This window comes from Monocercomonoides exilis, assembly GCF_001643675.1.
Source record: "Monocercomonoides exilis strain PA203 chromosome Unknown scaffold21-1407046, whole genome shotgun sequence".
Classification (NCBI taxonomy): Eukaryota; Preaxostyla; order Oxymonadida; family Polymastigidae; genus Monocercomonoides; species Monocercomonoides exilis.
In genome coordinates, this window is record NW_027150566.1 from 1,124,195 (window position 1) to 1,142,353 (window position 18,159).

Below are 18,159 nucleotides of genomic sequence, written 5' to 3' on the forward strand. Positions count from 1 at the left end.
GTATTATACCGGAACATTCAAAAACACATCCAATCTGTTAATAACTATTTATGATAAGTAATTATGCTATTTTAACTTGTTAATTTTGTGCGGAAACTCGTTAAAAAATTATTTTGTAAATTTTATGATCAAAAAATTTTTCACAATTTAAGGGAATGATCAACATTTTTTCTTGGCTGAACCAAATTTGATCTTGAAAGATCGAACGATTTCATTGATGAATCGCACATTTTATGACGAAGAGAAAGCATGGAATTGGTATTTCACAGTGCTGCGAGATGGAATTGCACCAATATGTCGAATTCACAAAATAGAAAAAAATTGCAGAATGGAAGAAGGATACAGATATTGGATTTGTTCCATATGTAGAAAATTCAAAAGTTCCGTTCATGAAGGAACAGTATTCGAAAATATGAAAAAGCCACTTGGAATTACTCTGCTTGTATTACTATATCTCTGGTTGAAAATCCCAATCAAAACTGTTTCAATGTTATTGTCCGTGAACAGAAAAACTAAATCATATTGGGCTAGTGTAATGAGGCGCTGTTGCATGGGGATTTGGAACAGAAACCAGCACTAAATCGGAGGAGAGGGGAAGATTGTGGAGATAGATGAAGCAATCTGGAAAAGAAGGAAATACCAAAAAGGAAGAAAGAAGAAATTGATTTGGATTTTTGGAGGAGTCGAAAGGTTAGAAGGTGGAGGAGCAGGTGATAGATTTATGATGATAGTACCAGACAGAACCAAAGATACACTGATTCCAATAATTCTGGATCAAATCAAATTCGGAACAAAGATATATTCTGACAAATGGAAAGCTTACCAATGTTTAAGTACGTTTGGTTATTTACATGAAACAGTCTGCCACAAGCGGGAATTCTTCAATAAAGAGAATAAGGCTTGTACAAACACAATTGAAGGGTTATGGAAGCATTTAAGGTCATCTTTTCCTCGGTCTGGAATGAGAATAAAATATCTCGCCGATCAGATTGCAATGTTTTTGGTGAAAAGTTCATTGAAGCTTGAGTTTGAAGATGTGATGAAAGAGTTGATTTATTATGAACCTGTTGAATTGATTGAAGAGGAAAATGAAATTATTGAAGAAATGGTTGAAGAAGAAATCCCAGATGCAGAAGATATTCTTCCTGAAATTGAAGATGATAAAGATTTTGATCCATTTGGAGCAGGAGACGGAGAAAGTTCTACCGAATATAGCCCTTCAGAATAATTTTTCATTTCATTTACAAATAATTTTTTCATTATATCCATATAAAAATATCATGTCCCAGAATAATTTTTTATAATTTTGAAAATTTATTATTTCAACACAGAATGATTTCCTCACTCTGATATTTTGTATGAATAAATATAATACTATGATAAATACTTTTATCATAAAATAAAGCTAATTCTGATGTACCGGTATAGTACCCATTTGCCTTTTTGGCAAAAGGGTATTATACCGGAACATTCAAAAACACATCCAATCTGTTAATAACTATTTATGATAAGTAATTATGCTATTTTAACTTGTTAATTTTGTGCGGAAACTCGTTAAAAAATTATTTTGTAAATTTTATGATCAAAAAATTTTTCACAATTTAAGGGAATGATCAACATTTTTTCTTGGCTGAACCAAATTTGATCTTGAAAGATCGAACGATTTCATTGATGAATCGCACATTTTATGACGAAGAGAAAGCATGGAATTGGTATTTCACAGTGCTGCGAGATGGAATTGCACCAATATGTCGAATTCACAAAATAGAAAAAAATTGCAGAATGGAAGAAGGATACAGATATTGGATTTGTTCCATATGTAGAAAATTCAAAAGTTCCGTTCATGAAGGAACAGTATTCGAAAATATGAAAAAGCCACTTGGAATTACTCTGCTTGTATTACTATATCTCTGGTTGAAAATCCCAATCAAAACTGTTTCAATGTTATTGTCCGTGAACAGAAAAACTAAATCATATTGGGCTAGTGTAATGAGGCGCTGTTGCATGGGGATTTGGAACAGAAACCAGCACTAAATCGGAGGAGAGGGGAAGATTGTGGAGATAGATGAAGCAATCTGGAAAAGAAGGAAATACCAAAAAGGAAGAAAGAAGAAATTGATTTGGATTTTTGGAGGAGTCGAAAGGTTAGAAGGTGGAGGAGCAGGTGATAGATTTATGATGATAGTACCAGACAGAACCAAAGATACACTGATTCCAATAATTCTGGATCAAATCAAATTCGGAACAAAGATATATTCTGACAAATGGAAAGCTTACCAATGTTTAAGTACGTTTGGTTATTTACATGAAACAGTCTGCCACAAGCGGGAATTCTTCAATAAAGAGAATAAGGCTTGTACAAACACAATTGAAGGGTTATGGAAGCATTTAAGGTCATCTTTTCCTCGGTCTGGAATGAGAATAAAATATCTCGCCGATCAGATTGCAATGTTTTTGGTGAAAAGTTCATTGAAGCTTGAGTTTGAAGATGTGATGAAAGAGTTGATTTATTATGAACCTGTTGAATTGATTGAAGAGGAAAATGAAATTATTGAAGAAATGGTTGAAGAAGAAATCCCAGATGCAGAAGATATTCTTCCTGAAATTGAAGATGATAAAGATTTTGATCCATTTGGAGCAGGAGACGGAGAAAGTTCTACCGAATATAGCCCTTCAGAATAATTTTTCATTTCATTTACAAATAATTTTTTCATTATATCCATATAAAAATATCATGTCCCAGAATAATTTTTTATAATTTTGAAAATTTATTATTTCAACACAGAATGATTTCCTCACTCTGATATTTTGTATGAATAAATATAATACTATGATAAATACTTTTATCATAAAATAAAGCTAATTCTGATGTACCGGTATAGTACCCATTTGCCTTTTTTTTTTTAATTTCTTTGAAAATTGCAAAAAATAATATGTTAAAAAAAGCATACAACGGTTTTATACTCAAATAATTAAGAAGTTGGCATTCAAAGAGATAATAAATAACAAATTATTTTATGTGAACGTCCAATCAATTTGTTTGCAATAAAAATAAGTACTTTAGAAGCCTTAACAAACAATATCACAATAATGATAATTAAAAATAAAATAAAATAAAATAACAGTTATCTCAAAAGATGATCTTGACAGGACATACAAAAATAATAAAAAAAAGTAGACGCATCAAAACATTTTTTTTTCTCTTTCTGAACAGATAACTTGTTAAAAGTAAACACACTCACGTGAAAACGCAACTTTCAAAAATGAAGTCCAACAATTCAATAAATATACAAAAATTTACATACAACACAGCTTCACTATAAAACATCTTTCAAAAGATTGAGATGACAAAAAATGAGAAAAAAAAGAAAGAAAATGAAAAAATAAAATTGAAAAATGGTTTAAACATAAATTGCAACAACCATAACAATAATAATAAACAGTAACTAATACCACAATATATAATCATCAAAACAACTGTCATTAAAATTTGTTAACTTTATCATTTATTAATTTATTGAATATTTCATTTTATTTTACTTTATTTTTCTTTTTATTTCTTCATTTCATTATTTGTTCTATAACACAATCACCACATCTCCGCCTTCTTCTTCATAATTGTGAACAGCGCCGGCGTAATCGTCGCTGTCAAATCACAAAACTCGTCAAATTCCCCCTTCGACCTCAGCAAAAAACACAGCATCATCGACGGGTCAATATCAGCAATGTTGATCCGGAGAATCTTCCTCTGATGAAACGTCCGGAGATTTATGTCTTCTTTCCTTAGCGTGGCTGGCTGTGTCGTGTGCGGATCCAGATAAAGTAAGAAATTCTCGTCAAACCCAACAAACCAATACGAAGAACGTGGTTTGCCGCCAACAATGCCAAGGGAAAAGGGTAAAGTCAACATTGTTTTGAGAGCTTGGAAGTAGATTGGATTGATACGCTGTACACCCAAACGGATGGGGATGAGGAGGATGAAGGGATGCCACAGGAAAGAAGGAGGGCAGCGCTTGGGAAGATGAGGAAGATGAGGTTGTTGAGAGAGAAGAAGAGAAGAAGAAGAAGAAGAAGATGATGATGATGACAATGAAGTTGTTCCATTAAATGCAACTTCTTTCAAATAAGAAGAAGAAGCAGAAGAAGAATTAACGCCACTTCTCATCGAATGCGATGTTCTGAACACTCCAGCATCAATTGTATATCCACGTGACAAATAAGACTGAGAAGAGGAAGAAGAAGAAGAATTTAAAGGAGTTATTCCTTCAGTAGAGACAGTTGCATAGCTATCATTAATACCATCTTTATTGTCCATGTTCAATTCTTGTGTCACTGTTCTTCGTCTGACTTCAACATTGGAATGTTTTCCTGTTTTTTCGTGTTCTTTGGATTCTTCTGCTTTTTCTTCTGCATCTTCATCTGATTTTAATAATATTTCTGGTTTATTCTTTTCTTTATCATCGTTTTCTTCTTCTTTCAGTTTATTCTGCTCTGAAAGGATATCACTTTCAGTTGAAGAGTTGGAATAAGAAGAAGAAGAAGAAGAAGAAGAAGAAGAAGAAGAAGAAGAAGAAGAAGAAGAAGAAGAAGAAGAAGAAGAAGAAGAAGAAGAAGAAGAAGAAGAAGAAGAAGAAGAAGAAGAAGAAGCAAATGATGATGATGATGATGATGAAGAGGAAGAGGAAGAGGAGGAAGAAGAAGAAGAAGAATTTGCGGTATTATTATTATTATTGTTATTATTAGCACCTCCCAACACATTCGAGTTCTGTCTGGTGTGCAGATGTGATGTCAGAGGCGATGGCTCATAGATCGAATAAGCTCTTTCATATCCATTTTCATAGAGGGAATTCATTTTAGCTTCTTTCTTCTTTTCTGATTGACTTATCGATTGCTCATCAGAATTTGTATTTTCAATGAAAAATTTGTTTGTTTTGTGGCTTTTGTGTGTTTTGTGGTTTTCGAATGAAAGAGGAGGAGAAGAGAAGGAGAGAGAGGGAGATTTAGATAAAGCAGCATCCCCTGAAGAAGAAGAGGAGGAAGAGGAAGAGGAAGAGGAAGAAGAAGAGGAAGAAGAAGAGGAGGAGGAGGAGGAAGAAGAAGAAGAAGAGGAAGAAGAAGAAGAAGAGGAAGAAGAAGAGGAAGAAGAAGAAGAAGAATTGCTTGAAGAAGAAGAAGAAGCAAATGAAGAAGGCAGTTGTGTATTTGAGTGTAATGTTTGATGAGGTGAAGTGGATGGAAGTGAAGGAGAAGAAGAAGATGATGATGATGATGAAATAGATGAAGTGATTGAAGAAGAACTTGAGCTTTCTGTATTCAAAGGAAGAGGAGGATCAAAAGAAGAAAGATCTGAAGTGGCAGAAGAAGAAACAGAAGCAGTTGCTGGAGAAGAGGAAACAGAGGGAGAAGGAGAAGGCGAAGGAGAATGTGAAGACAAGGAAGAAGAAGAAGAAGATGATGATGATGAAATAGAAGAAAAAGAATAAACAGAGCCCGAATCACCTGGTGTTGTTTGAACAGCTTTTTTGAGTGAAAAATCATCAGAAGCAGCTTCAGAAGAATTTTCATTGAAAATATCAGATTTTATTTCTTTGCCTTTTTCGTTCTTTTTTCCTTCATTGTTTGTAGTTTGAAGATGTGTTTTTTCAATATTTTGTGAGTTGTTTTGAAGTTTGTGGTCTTTCTCTTGTTGAATTGAGCTAATTTTATCGTTTGCGGATGTTGCAGTTGATGATTTTTGTTCTTCAGATGTTTCTTCTTTTTCTCCTTTTCTTTCTCCTTTTCCTTGTTCTCTTTCTTCTCTATTTTCTTCTCTTTCTCTTTCTCCTTCTCCTTTTTCAGTGTGATAAATGGAATGTGTTTGATGGATATCAATGGAATTAGTCATAATAGTACTGTTTTGAAGAGGAATTGAAGTGAAACTCGGTGAATGTGAAGATAATGAAGAGGAAGAGGAGGAAGAGGAGGAGGAAGAGGAAGAAGAAGAAGAGGAAGAGGAAGATGCTGTTATTGCTATTTCAGAAGAAGAAGAAGATGATGAAGATGATGGTAATGGTAATGGTAATGGTAATGGTAATGAATGTGTTAAAGAGGCAGTTGAAGCAGCATTATCTATTTCTTTCACAGAATCAGAAGATGAAGAAGAAGAATCAAAAGAAGAGGAAGAGGAAGAGGAAGAAGAGGAAGAAGAATTTATTTCTTCACAAAATGAAAGTTCTTTTGTTGTATTTTGCTGCTTCTCCATATCAGATGAATGATAATTCAATGAAGATGAGTCTGTTTGTGAAGAATTTGTGCCTTTGAGTGAAGAAAAATGGAGTGTGTTGCTGTTGAAATGGATTGTTGGCGAAGAATCAGAAGATGAAGAAGAGGAGGAGGAAGAGGAAGAAGAAAAAGAAGATATATTTGAAGAATCATTATTTGATATTTTTTCTGTTAATGAAAAAGAAGAAGAAGAAGATGATGATGATGCTCTGTTAGAATTCATCTCTCTAACTTCTTCTTTCTGATTCACTTTCTCTTCCTCCTTCTCCTCTTCCTTCTCCTTCTCCTCTTCTTCCCTTTTCCCCCTCCCCTTCGTATTTTCAACAGAAGTGACAGAATATTGTGATGAATTCAATGAAAGTGGAGGCAAGAAATACGAAAGCGAAGGGTAAGACGAAGGATGGCTCAACAGCTTCGACAAGAACGATTTTCCAGTGTTTGAATTAGAGCGGTTGTGGTTAGAAGAGGTTGGGTGTGGAGAAGAATGTGAAGAGGAAAGATTGGGGGAATGGAAAGAAGGGGAAGGGGAAGTAGAAGGAGAAGAGGAAGAGGAAGAGGAAGAGGGAAATGGAGAGGGAGAAGGAGAAGAAGGAGAAGAGGAAGAAGGGGAATAAGAATAAGAATGAGGAGAAGGAGAGGAAGAGGATGAAGATGAAGATGAAAATGAATGAGGTGAAAGTGCTTCTGAAGAAGAAGATGAAAAAGAAGAGGAAGAAGAAGACGAAAAAGAAGAGGAAGAAGAAGAAGAATTAAATGAAGAATAATCATTCGACTGTTCCACAGACGATGCTGCAGAAGAAGTCACAATTGGTTTTGACAAGAAGCCGTATTCCTCTTCGGTTGCAATGATTGGCTTCATTGCCTCTGCAATCAATGAGTCTATTGAGTTCTGGTGATGTTTCAATGAAGAATCAGAAAGATTTGATGAAAGATTCGAAATTTCCTGTGAAAGTTGCTCTTTAGAAGTGGAAGAAGTTTGGATGTTGGATTTGTCTTGCGAAGAATGAGGGGTTTGATTGAATTCTGGTTTTGTTGGGGAAAAAGAAGGTGAATGTGAAAGAGATGACGAAGGAGATGAAAAGGAAGAAGGTGAAGAAGAAGAGAGAGAGAAAGAAGAAAGAGAAGAACATTTATGAGAGGTATCTTCACTTAGCGAAGTTTGAAATGAAACCGGAATGGGTAAAGGCAAAGGTAATGGCAAAGGAGGTGATGAAGACTCAGCAGATACGATGTGTGTCATCGAAGGCAGGTAAAAACGGAGCTGTTTGCTTCCAACTGAATTTTGGCTGGTCTTGTTTGAAACTAGAGGCTGTTGCATCTCGCTTTCATTGATTTGTGGGATACCGTCTTTTGAAGAAGAGGAAGAAGAAGTTTCGCCTTTTTTTGCTTCAACACCGTTTTCCATTGAAATATCTAAAACTGTTGTCATTTTTTCCGTCTCGTTGCTCCAGAGTGCGTCCACTTCTGTGAAAATCGATCCTGTTTTTTCGATAAATCGAAATGTCGACTCAACCGGCGCTGGAGCTGATCGAGCGTGAAGAACCAATGCGCCTTGTCCATCTGCTAACTCTCTGAACCTGTGCCTGGATGAATAATTTTGTTTTTGGTTTCCTTTTGGAAACTTTGCCGTTGAAGCAATATCTGAAGTGCTTTGGCGTTTTTGGCTTGTTGAAGTATTCTTTTGTGCGGAAGGGAAATGTGATACGCGCAAAATAGATTTCTCAACATTTCGCTGATTGGCTTCTGATAAACGTCGTTGAATATCTTCAACAATTACCGTTGTATCAACACATACAATCACAATAGGAAATCGTTGATTGGACATTTGCTGCGAGATTGTTTGAAGCGCATGTGCTCCGTCGGAAGGGGCAAACCATGAACCAACTTTTTTCCCTAATTTTATTCCTGTCTGACTTATATTGTGGATTGAAAAAGGAGCAGTCGGATTATCCAAAAATTGCTCGATAATTGACGAAATGTCAAGATAATTTTTATTTGGAACTCGATCACTTTCCAAACGAAAAAGAGCCTCAGCAAACATCATCTGTGTTGTACGGTGCAAGCATCCCCAACCACGGTCAGATGTTAATTTTGTAGTTCCAATAGATTGATATCCTCGTCTGTATGTAAAAAGAATTTTGGAACGAATATTATCTTCGAACTTTTCTTGTGAAAACGATGATATCGTTTCTTTTGAATTATCTTTTGACGATTTCGATGCGCGAGGGTACCTGATGCCCATGATCCATATGTCGTCTTCAATTGATTTTTTGGGCATAAACTGTACTTAACTTGCAATAAATTTATAAAAACAAATTCTTTATGAAAAAATTATGTGAAATTGATCGCATAATTGTTATTTTTTCAAATAAGAGAATAATCTCACAACTTCTTTTCGAAGCATTGGAGCATAATCAACTGCACATAATTGATAATTGTATAAAAACAGTGTAATTATGAACGAATTAATTTCGTTGCTTGTTAAAAAGAAAAAAAAGCCTTAACTTAGTAAAACCAATTTTGCGAATGTTTTAACAATATTTTTTAAATCTGTCACAAAAGTCATAATGATATTATTACTTCTCTTATCTCAGATAGCATTTTGTAGTGATATTCAAATAATTGAAGAAAATGATACATGTGGAATTGCTCCATGTACCATGTGCAAATGGATAACAACCGAAATCGGAAAGTGGATTTCTAAAAATTGTATGATATTATTCATTTTATGAAGCATCATGATTAAATTGTTTGAAAAATAATTATTAAGCCACTTCTCATGAAATATCTCATTATTTGGTTTGCGAACGTTTTGCAAATATTTTTATTTGTTTCATTTTTTCCTTCAGAATGTGGTTTGCAATAAAGTTCCGAAGAGTTCAAAATCAAAATGTGAAGATTTTGTTGAAGATAATTTTGTTTGGATTTTTTTTTTATTATTGAGAAAATTAATGTTGCATTTAATTAAAGGATAAACTGTTAGCATCAATTTCTGTTTCAAATATCTCAGAGGTATGCCCAATGATAAAAATGTGCCCAGAAGAAAGGAATAAAAGTACAACATTTTTATGTGATGCGTGTACATGTTTGTTCATATAATATTAATATTTTTTGAATGATGCGAATCATTGTGTACAGGGACAATTAATGGACTTGAAATGTTGATAAAGAATAACAGAACAATTGAATTTATTTCAAGTGTTGCAACTTCATTTTGCGCTGCTTTTCCTGGGCCCGTCAGCTCTCTCTGTTCGCTTGTGCTTCGTGATAGCATTGTTGAGATTATTCATTTATTGGCCAACAACATCAACAGCAAAAGAGTCTGCTCACTTTTGACAATGTGCAGATCCAATACGATTTCTGAAGAAGAAAAGCAGATGGTAATTAATCTTCTTGAACTGGAAATAAAGAGGAATATTGAATCACAGAGTGAAGAATTAGTAAGTGAAACATCTGATGGAATTAGTTTGGATGGTGAAATGTTGATGAATCTTTCAAAGTTAGTCGAGATGATTATAATAGTGTACAATCAAGAAGCACTGCCAGAAAACAAATTGAAATCGGATGAATTAATGCTACTTCTTTTGGCATCATTAGATCCAACTTTTAAAGAAATGAGCGAAACAAAGGAGCAACCTCTCTTGCCATCGCAACAATTAACAACAGAAGCAGCTTCTTTGCCTTTATTCGCAAGCCTCTCCCAGCAAAAGTCTAGAATGGAGCAAATTTGTAGTCTTAATCTAACATCTGTTCGTTCGCCTTGCAATTTATTAGTGAATTCAAAATCAATTTAAAAGAGTGGATGGCACTTATTGAATAAAATAAATATATACTTTCATTTTTAATGTGAACAAATTCTTTAAATTATTAAATAAAAATAATATTCTTGTTTTGGAAACTGAAATTTTTTTGGTTTTTTTTCTTGAAACCCATATTACAATATAAGATATTTCAAACTGAGCGATGAGTCGATTTGAGGGAGGAGATAGAAAATATGAACCAGATGCTATAACTGGACCTTCGATTGGTATTGTCTGCCAATGTTTTCATTGTGGCCTCGAAGGTTAGAAAGAGATAATTAGCAAACAATATTACAATTTTATTGTTATTTTGTTTATTATTTTCAGGAACTTATCAAAGTCTAGGCAATTTACAAGTATGTCATTTTTTTAGTAATGCATATGCTTATGCTTATTGTGAATAATTTCACCATTTTTTAGCATTCTTGCGGAAGGTTTGCCTTTTTTTATAATTTTTGAAACATGTTTTTTGATATGTTAATTGATTTCGTAAAGAAAATTTTTTGCATGCCCATGTCCAGCTTGCCATAAAATTGGAAGTTGGGCAAAAAAAGGAGCTCTTAGATGCACTTGTGGTCACACGGTTTGCTCTTTAATTATTATTATAATTTCTTCTTTATTTTTAAATGTGGACGCATATCTTAAACAGTTTTACGGAGATATATGTCATAACTGCAACGATGTATTTGTTTGTGATGAGGTCTGAGAAGTAACTTTTTCAGAGTAATTTTTAAAAAACAAATCATGTCTAATTATTGTTAGTCACTATTCCCAGGTGTATTTGTTCACGACAAATGTGGTGCAAAGTTCACTGCTATGGTGTGTCCTTCATGCAAAGAGATTGGCCATTGGGATGTTTCTGGAAGAATACTGCATTGCCGCTGTGGTGCTCGATTCTTTGCAACTTATTGTCAATGCTCAAAATTTGCTTCGTGGCCAGCAGAAGCTGTACCTGGAATTTTAATTCATTCTTCATGCTCACAGCAATTTTATTGCGATGTTTGTGCATGTATGTACTTTGTTAATATTTTTGGGAGATGAGAAAAACATAATCCTTAATCTAAATAACATTTCATGGTTAAAAATGATCCGCTAAATTTATCAGGTGGTGATCTTGTGCTTTGGAATAAAGATGCTTTTCCGGGGATGCTATCTCATAAAGGTTGTGGAGCAAAATTCTTAGCGCTTGCATGTCCATAGTTTGTAACTTTGGAAAAAACACAATTTCTTAATTGATTCTTTTTTCTCTCTCTTTCTTTATTCCATCACCCGCGAAAATACAAATTCGCAATAACATAGCTGTCATAAAATTGGGCATTGGAGCACTTTTGGGTTTGATAAAATCGTTTTTTTCATTTTCTTTTATAATTTTTGAATCATATATTTATGATCTATTTCTTGATTCTTAACTTCAGCGTTCTTCATTGCCTTTGTGGAAAACAATTCAAAGTCACACCAGAACTGGTTTCGGGAAAGAAATCTGGCTAAATCAATAATTTACAACATGGGCTTCCAGTTGTCTTCTTTCTCACCTTTATCTCTCTCTCTCTCTCTCTCTCTTTTTTTTTTTTCTTTTTTTGTCAGACTTGTTTTTCATTGTCTTCTCATTTCACGCAAAATAAAAATTATCTTTTAACAATTATTTCATTATCTTAATTGTAACACATAAAGCATTTGTAAAACACGTTTTCGCTTAGCTTTAGCGAATCGTTATTTGAGATAAAAGTAATGAAGCATTGACTCACCATCAAATGTTCTTTCTGCAATTAGTGTAGTAAAAATGTTTGACAAAGAAAGATTGTATGTACATAACGGTTGCTGTCTTTATCTACCACCACTCGTGATTCGAAAAAGATCATTGCATCAAAAATAACGACGACAAGTGAATCAACAGAAAATGAATGTGAAATAAGATGATTTCTGAAGAAAAAGAGAAAACAGATATTCTGAAGGAAACGCTATGAAACATACAAACTACGAAAAATGAATGAATAAACTGTACTTTTAAAAGGTTAGAACTTTTATTAACATCAAAATAAAAAGATAAAAAAAACTGTTTGAATTAAAAACATATGAAAACGGATCTCGTAAAGTGTGAATTTGTGAAAGATATAGAAAGAATAACAATGAAAAGACACAAATTACAATATGCACGCAGCAATGTTGTTATCAGTCAAAAATCAAATAACCACCAAAACAAGTCACTTTATATGTTAGTTCTTTTTGTCCTCTGTTGCACAATTGCAGCATGCTTATGTATTTCCCTTATGACTTTACAGTTTCATATCCTTTTGATTTTCTTAAGCAGGGAGACAGCAAGAATTTCACTCCATCTACAACGAGTGAGCCAAATTTGCACCACAAGGGCCAGAACGGAATAAGCTCGGGCCCGCGCTTCTTCATAAAGAAACATATTGGAACGCCAATCAAAAAATACAGTGCTGCACTGCAAGATATGATGATCAGCATCACTGTGCCAAATGATACTTTCTTCTTTTCAGCAGGTTGCTCCTTTTTTTTCTCACTTTCTGGTTTTCCTTTAAATGGGCATGCTTGCTTATGCTTCCATGTCACATCCAATTTCGTTCTGTTTGTTAAATTTTACCACAGCAAAAATTAAACAAATGAAGTTTCATAAGAAAAAAGCAAAGAAATGCAAATTAATTTCGTAAGCATATATCACATCAGTAAAATAGCTTTATTGTCATACTCAGTTTGCAAATCATATTCAAGAGTTGGAGTCTCAATGTCAGAACAAATGAAGTGAACAACTGTAGTACGTAAAACATTTTGTTCGTTTCCTTCATATTTATCTGAAATTTTTGATATTTTTATCTTGAAAAAAATGCAAATAGATAAAATCAAACATGTAAAGGTAATCTCCTTTCCATCATCCTTTATTTTATATGTTTCCATGTTATATAGGCCAAAGCAATAGCAGGTTGTTGTTTCGGTTGAATTGAAAATTTTTTGTGAATTGCAATTTTCTGATTCGCATGCTTTTTTTGTTTCCTCACAAGTTGGAATGGCTTTTCTAAAATTGAATGCCCACTTATCTTCTTCATCTCCAACAACATAGGGCTTATCTCTAAATTAGACAAAAAATGAAAATATTACATGTTATATAAATATTCGTTTTCGAACTTTGTAAGACCATCTAATTTATAATCATCAATTAGATAAGCCTGAAGAAATGCTACTAATGTAAAAATTCTTATCACTGCACTGTTTAAGTTCTTCAGCATATGAATTGATAATGTATTTTTCTTTTAATGAGGTTAAAAGTTATAATTGGAAAAAAACAAAAATAATTCGAGTCAAAATCACAAATTTCATATAAGAATCATTGAAGCATCAATATATTAGTAAAGCACACGATGTAACTTTGAAAAATACACTCAATACGGAAAATTATTGTATTTTATGGTTCTCTTGATCTTTTTTATTTTTTTGAAAAAGCAAGCTCCTGAACAATTTTAAATATTACTTTAACAAATTATGTTCATTTAGGCAAATGGAGAAGATCCTGGTACCTCACGATCAACGCCCTTAATTATAAAAATTCAATTATATTCGGAAAGAACAATCAATCTACGACACCTCTCTTTTATGGGAGTGAGAGCTCCTTATTAAGGGCTCTGTCGTTCACAAAAATAAAAATGGATGAAGTGAAATAATTTTAAAGTTAAAAGAAAATATATTGTGCAAAAACAAAGCGTACTGAAGTGTTGCAGAGTTTATAATGTGAATGATATGTTGTGCTTAATTTGAGGCTGTGTTAGTGTGGTGTCTGTTGCGATGGATTGTCACACTTGTGTGTGAACGTGTGAACCTGGTGTTGAAGAGGCTTTGGCTTCATGTTTGGCTTCGGCTAATGCTTTGATCCTGGTAATAGGCCATGTTCCATGCTCATTATTCTGCTAATGTGATTGTGTTGTCTTGCTTGTTCCACGACCGTTCCTCTATCTTTTAATACCTGCTCCTCCTTTATGTTGAGTGGTGGGAAGAGCTAAGCTCTGGGCTGGCAAGAGAGGTGTCGTAGATTGATTGTTCTTTCCGAATTAAAGTGCAAAGCACCTTAATTCTTAAGAACAATCGTGATCAACGACACCTCTCTTTTATGGGAGTCTTTAGTAATTGGGCTTTCCAGTTGTCTAGCTGAATTCTCCGTCTGGTACACTTGATCTTCCTTATGCTGATTATATCCCTTATCCCTTCAGCTTCGATGTTTGTCGTTCACTGATCGTCAGGTTCTTCTATCTTTGATGGGTGGGTTATCTGAGTGTCTTGTATTGAGGACTAAATGACGGGAGGCAAACCGAATCTGATGATATCAGTTGGCAGGTTGGGTGTGACGCTTGAATCCGTATTCTCAAGCTGTTGGCTCTTCTCACACGAGGTTTGCTGTTGGAGTACCGGAGATTGTATGCTTGATGCTGAAATAAGCTTGTCGGCCATTTGATGGGATAGGTCTGCAGAGAGGTAGAATCTAGAGGGAGTGTGTGCAGTTGGTGATAGTCTAGCGTACTTTGCAACCAGAGTTTCCGGTACCTTGTTGAGCATCAGCGTTGAAATAGCAGCGTGCTTAATGGTGTATGGGCGGGAGTGTTTGGGGACTCCTATCTAAGACATTCCTATTCTAGCTAGCTTCCTAATACCATCCACTGTCAGCGGGGTGAATTTTATTGTGTTCAAGAGGAATGTGTCACACTCAGGGTGTCTCTGTTTTATGAATTCCCATAGGCACAATAAGGTTCTTGCTGGGCAAATCTTTGCGTTTGGCTCGTCGAGGAAAGGTACTGTAATGCAGGAAGGTGAATTTGTCGTCTTGAGCTTCGTTTGGAGATGCACTGCGCTTGAATCTATAATCGATGCCATCATTGAGAGCTGTGCTAGTTCACGAAACCTGCAGGCTGTGAATATCATAATTAGCAAAATGCTTTTTATGGTGAGTTCAAGAAACGACAACTTCTCATTTGGGGAGTCTTGAAAATAATATCGAAAAGCGAGGTCTGGCTTCCACATCTCAGTATAAGGTTTTCTGTGCACTTGGCTTCTGGAAAACGACCTAAACAGCACATGAAAGAGAGAGTTTCCTCCTATCTCCTTTCCATAAACCACCTTTGAAAATAGTGAAATAGCCGAACGCGTGGCTGCAAGACACGCATATGAAAAACCTCGTTCCCTCAGGTCTGTAAAACAGTCTGCGCAGTTCTTTATCCAGTTGTCAAACTTCTTGGGGAACGGTCGCAGTTTCAATCTCCTCCATGCTCTGCTGAAGTGTTTGAATCCGAAGCAATACGATCTCCATGTTGTCTGATCCACACTGTTCTTTGCTGCACCTTGGATTCTCACCGGTACTCCGCATTGTCTCATGCTCTGTTTCCACCATATTTCGCCTTCGTCTGCTACCAGTTTAGCCGCGCCGCCATGTATCCCCCCGGTGGCAGAGATGCTCCAGTCCTTCTTAGCCCTTCTCCTGGTATCAGGACCTCCTTTGCGTCCTTCCACATAACTCGATGAGTCTCCATCTCTTCTAATATTTGACTCCACACTTGATTCTTCCAGGCTGGAAGAAAAAGAACCACTCTCGCTCTTTCCGTCTGGGCTTTTTTCAGACAAGGCATTATGAGAGGCACAGGGGGATGTGCCAAGATGACTCCTTCTCTCCAGTCTGCGGCCAGACCGTCCGTGCACCAAGGGCTTCCTGGCCCATACCATATCGGTCTTTTCTTGTTTCTTATGTTTGCGAATGCGTCCACATTTGGGACGGCTTCCAGAACTGCTTCTGCTTCGCGAAGATTTTGAGTCCGAATCTCGTAGTCTCCTGCGATTGCGAGTCTTGACAGCGAGTCTGCTATCACGTTCTTGTCTCCTGGAATATGAATTGCCTTAACTGTCAGATCCAATGCTTGACATACATATTGAATCTTTCTCAGTGGAGAAATCAAGTTCGGTCCTGCTCCCCACCTGTTGATGTTGAAAACTACTGAGGTATTGTACGAACCGAGGAGTAGGTTGTGGATTTTGTTGCGCTCCAGGTTGGAAGAAAAATTGTTGAGTACAAGGAGAACATCCAAGAGCTCTCTGTAATTCGATGTTTGTTCTCTGAATGTTGGGCTGAGAAGTTTGTGGAAATGTTGGACATTCCCCGCAATATACAAGGTTGCTCCCACTGCAAAGGGAGATGCGTCCGTTGTAAGAACAGCTTCCGGGCTGGCAAAATCCACAAGCTTCCTGCTGAACCTCGTATTCAGTCTCTGTAACCATAGCTCCAGTTGCTTCATCAGACTGCCGTTGAGACGCACCTCCCCATTCCAACCCGACTCTCTCACGCCTTTCTTGAGAACCGCATACCATCGGTTCATGAACAAGCTTGCATCTCTGAACACGAAGCGCGTAGCGCTGAGTAGCCCTATGAAGGATGCTAAACCCCGCACTTTCACAGTCCTGCTGCGCTTCGCCCACTTCATCCATTTTCCACATTGTTGTCTCAGCTCCCTGCGTCGTTGATCCTCGAGTCTCACTGTCATCTGTTCGCTGTCCCATCTCCATCCAAGGTAATTGAAGTGTCCTTTTGGTTGTAGCTCGCTTTTCTCCATATTTACCAAGAAGCCTAACTGCCCCAACCAATCTACAATCTCCTTCGTTGCTGCTCTTAGATAATTCCTGTCCTGATGAAGAAGAAGAATATCGTCCAAATAAGTTACACATCTCACGCTCCACCGTTTCCTTACCTGTATCATTTCTTTGCGCATCAACTTGGAAAAGACCCTGGGGGCGTCCTTGTATCCAAACGGCATTCCCCTGAAACCGAAGAAATCTCTTCTGAACTGGAAAGCCAGGTGAGGTGTGAACTCTCTGTGTACAGGTATGAGGAAATACGCCTGAGAAAGGTCCAAAGAAGTCGCCCAGTCTTCCTTTTGCAGCAGTTTCTCCACCGTGCGATGATCGTCCATTTTGAAGTGAACATCCTTCAGCGCGGAGTTCAGCGGTCTGCAGTCTGGGATTTGTCTGAATTTCCCGTTCTTCTTCGGGATAAAGAAAATATTGTTCAGGCAACCAACCTGGTCCGCGGTCAGCTTGGTCAACACTTCCGTCCTCAACCCCTCTTGTATCCACTCCGCACAAGCTTGTTCCTCTTTCTTCCCTCCGATAAAGCCTCTGCATCGTCCATTCTCCTTCTCTAGTTTTTCCCTCGCACCCTTTCCTTTCCAAATCGGTCGAATACCTTCCGCAATCACTTCTCCCGCTCCAATTTTCTCCCACTCTCGTGCGAAGGCTTGGGTGCGGCCTCCTTCTTTCTCTGAAAAAAACGGGTCTTTTGAGGGATAAAAGGTCTTTTGGAGTTAAAAGCTCTCGAGGAACGCGCGCTCTGCAGGCCAGCTGTATACGTTGAGTGTGTTAAGGTTTCTCGTTTCTTTTGCATCAATGGTGCAATCCTTTCAAGTTGTTCCCTGTTGAGTAATGGGTCTTCTTTTTCTTTCTGTAATAACCTAGCGGCAGCGAAACCAAATTTTGCAATTATCCTCATATGTCTAGCATCTTGAAGCGCTGCAATTAAGAAGGTTAGCGCGTCGCTTAAATACGGTTTATCCTCCTGCTTCGCATTCTGAGTTGCCAGCACAATTGCCTTAAGCGCTGGAAGTAATCGGGACTCTACTTTCCAGGCTCCCTCGTCAAGTGCATCGGAAAACCAGCTTCTTGACCGGGAGTGAGCGTGGGTTCTAGCTGGAATAAACGGGGGGTTCCAAGAGTAACTCATATTCTGCTGCGGACTGATCAATATCACTGGCGTTAATTGGAAAGTTGAACACTGAGTTGGAGGTTTGATCCCCGAATAGTAACTTGCAGGCTTTATCCAAGTGTCATGTGGGAGCAGAGTCTGGCGTCATTGCAATGTCGTCGGCTAGTTGAGACACAGAAGATGAAGGAAATGCTAAACCGGAAGCTGCGGAAGTTGGATTGGAGATGGGGATTTGTGCTCCCATACCGCCTGTTGGTCCGCTTTGCGGGAATATCCCGCTCAGTCCCGACGCAGATCCTTCCAACAATGTTGACATTTATCAAATTTTGTGAACGACAGAGCCCTTAATAA

The 18,159-nt window shown here is 36.7% G+C and overlaps 6 protein-coding genes across 6 annotated transcripts; 3 read left to right on the forward strand and 3 right to left on the reverse strand.

Annotated features, from left to right (window-relative positions):
* The first annotated feature begins 618 nt into the window (after nucleotides 1-618).
* Nucleotides 619-1,325, forward strand: MONOS_1691c1 (putative ISXO2-like transposase domain). Its single transcript, XM_067869792.1, has one exon. The coding sequence runs from the start codon at nucleotides 722-724 to the stop codon at nucleotides 1,226-1,228; it is 507 nt and encodes a 168-aa protein (XP_067727921.1). The 5' UTR covers nucleotides 619-721; the 3' UTR covers nucleotides 1,229-1,325.
* An 853-nt stretch (nucleotides 1,326-2,178) lies between these two features.
* MONOS_1691c2 (putative ISXO2-like transposase domain) lies at nucleotides 2,179-2,682 on the forward strand (the record flags this gene model as incomplete). Its single annotated transcript, XM_067869793.1, has 1 exon — nucleotides 2,179-2,682. The coding sequence occupies one exon, from the start codon at nucleotides 2,179-2,181 to the stop codon at nucleotides 2,680-2,682; it is 504 nt and encodes a 167-aa protein (XP_067727922.1).
* Nucleotides 2,683-3,589: 907 nt separating this feature from the next.
* MONOS_1692 (Autophagy-related protein 4 C (Atg4C)) lies at nucleotides 3,590-8,539 on the reverse strand (the record flags this gene model as incomplete). Its single annotated transcript, XM_067869794.1, has 2 exons — nucleotides 3,590-4,419; nucleotides 4,747-8,539. The coding sequence occupies 2 exons, from the start codon at nucleotides 8,537-8,539 to the stop codon at nucleotides 3,590-3,592; spliced, it is 4,623 nt and encodes a 1,540-aa protein (XP_067727923.1).
* Nucleotides 8,540-10,197: 1,658 nt separating this feature from the next.
* MONOS_1693 (uncharacterized protein) lies at nucleotides 10,198-11,700 on the forward strand. Its single transcript, XM_067869805.1, has 9 exons — nucleotides 10,198-10,324; nucleotides 10,389-10,417; nucleotides 10,482-10,495; nucleotides 10,557-10,644; nucleotides 10,711-10,761; nucleotides 10,824-11,070; nucleotides 11,167-11,260; nucleotides 11,361-11,393; nucleotides 11,477-11,700. The coding sequence occupies exons 1-9, from the start codon at nucleotides 10,225-10,227 to the stop codon at nucleotides 11,547-11,549; spliced, it is 729 nt and encodes a 242-aa protein (XP_067727924.1). The 5' UTR covers nucleotides 10,198-10,224; the 3' UTR covers nucleotides 11,550-11,700.
* Nucleotides 11,701-11,866: 166 nt separating this feature from the next.
* On the reverse strand, nucleotides 11,867-13,478 carry MONOS_1694 (putative Autophagy-related protein 27). The gene is made up of 5 exons (XM_067869815.1): nucleotides 13,438-13,478; nucleotides 13,206-13,327; nucleotides 12,929-13,149; nucleotides 12,772-12,874; nucleotides 11,867-12,648 (listed from the first exon to the last, which is right to left on the reverse strand). The coding sequence occupies exons 2-5, from the start codon at nucleotides 13,304-13,306 to the stop codon at nucleotides 12,327-12,329; spliced, it is 747 nt and encodes a 248-aa protein (XP_067727925.1). The 5' UTR covers nucleotides 13,307-13,327; nucleotides 13,438-13,478; the 3' UTR covers nucleotides 11,867-12,326.
* Nucleotides 13,479-15,469: 1,991 nt separating this feature from the next.
* MONOS_1695 (uncharacterized protein) lies at nucleotides 15,470-18,124 on the reverse strand (the record flags this gene model as incomplete). Its single annotated transcript, XM_067869826.1, has 4 exons — nucleotides 15,470-16,050; nucleotides 16,136-17,367; nucleotides 17,558-17,792; nucleotides 18,007-18,124. 4 exons carry the CDS (start codon nucleotides 18,122-18,124, stop codon nucleotides 15,470-15,472), a joined length of 2,166 nt encoding a protein of 721 aa, XP_067727926.1.
* Between the last annotated feature and the right edge of the window lie 35 nt (nucleotides 18,125-18,159).

Coding starts and splice junctions, on each gene's coding strand:
- MONOS_1691c1 (XM_067869792.1), top strand. CDS start 722: ATGATGATAGTACCAGACAGAACCAAAGATACACTGATTCCAATAATT.
- MONOS_1693 (XM_067869805.1), top strand. CDS start 10,225: ATGAGTCGATTTGAGGGAGGAGATAGAAAATATGAACCAGATGCTATA. Junction 10,762..10,823: donor ATGTATTTGTTTGTGATGAG/GTCTGAGAAGTA, acceptor AATTATTGTTAG/TCACTATTCCCAGGTGTATT. Junction 11,071..11,166: donor TTATTGCGATGTTTGTGCAT/GTATGTACTTTG, acceptor TAAATTTATCAG/GTGGTGATCTTGTGCTTTGG.
- MONOS_1694 (XM_067869815.1), bottom strand. CDS start 13,306: ATGCTGAAGAACTTAAACAGTGCAGTGATAAGAATTTTTACATTAGTA. Junction 13,150..13,205: donor AAATTAGATGGTCTTACAAA/GTTCGAAAACGA, acceptor TGTCTAATTTAG/AGATAAGCCCTATGTTGTTG. Junction 12,875..12,928: donor AAAGGAGATTACCTTTACAT/GTTTGATTTTAT, acceptor CAAAAATTTCAG/ATAAATATGAAGGAAACGAA.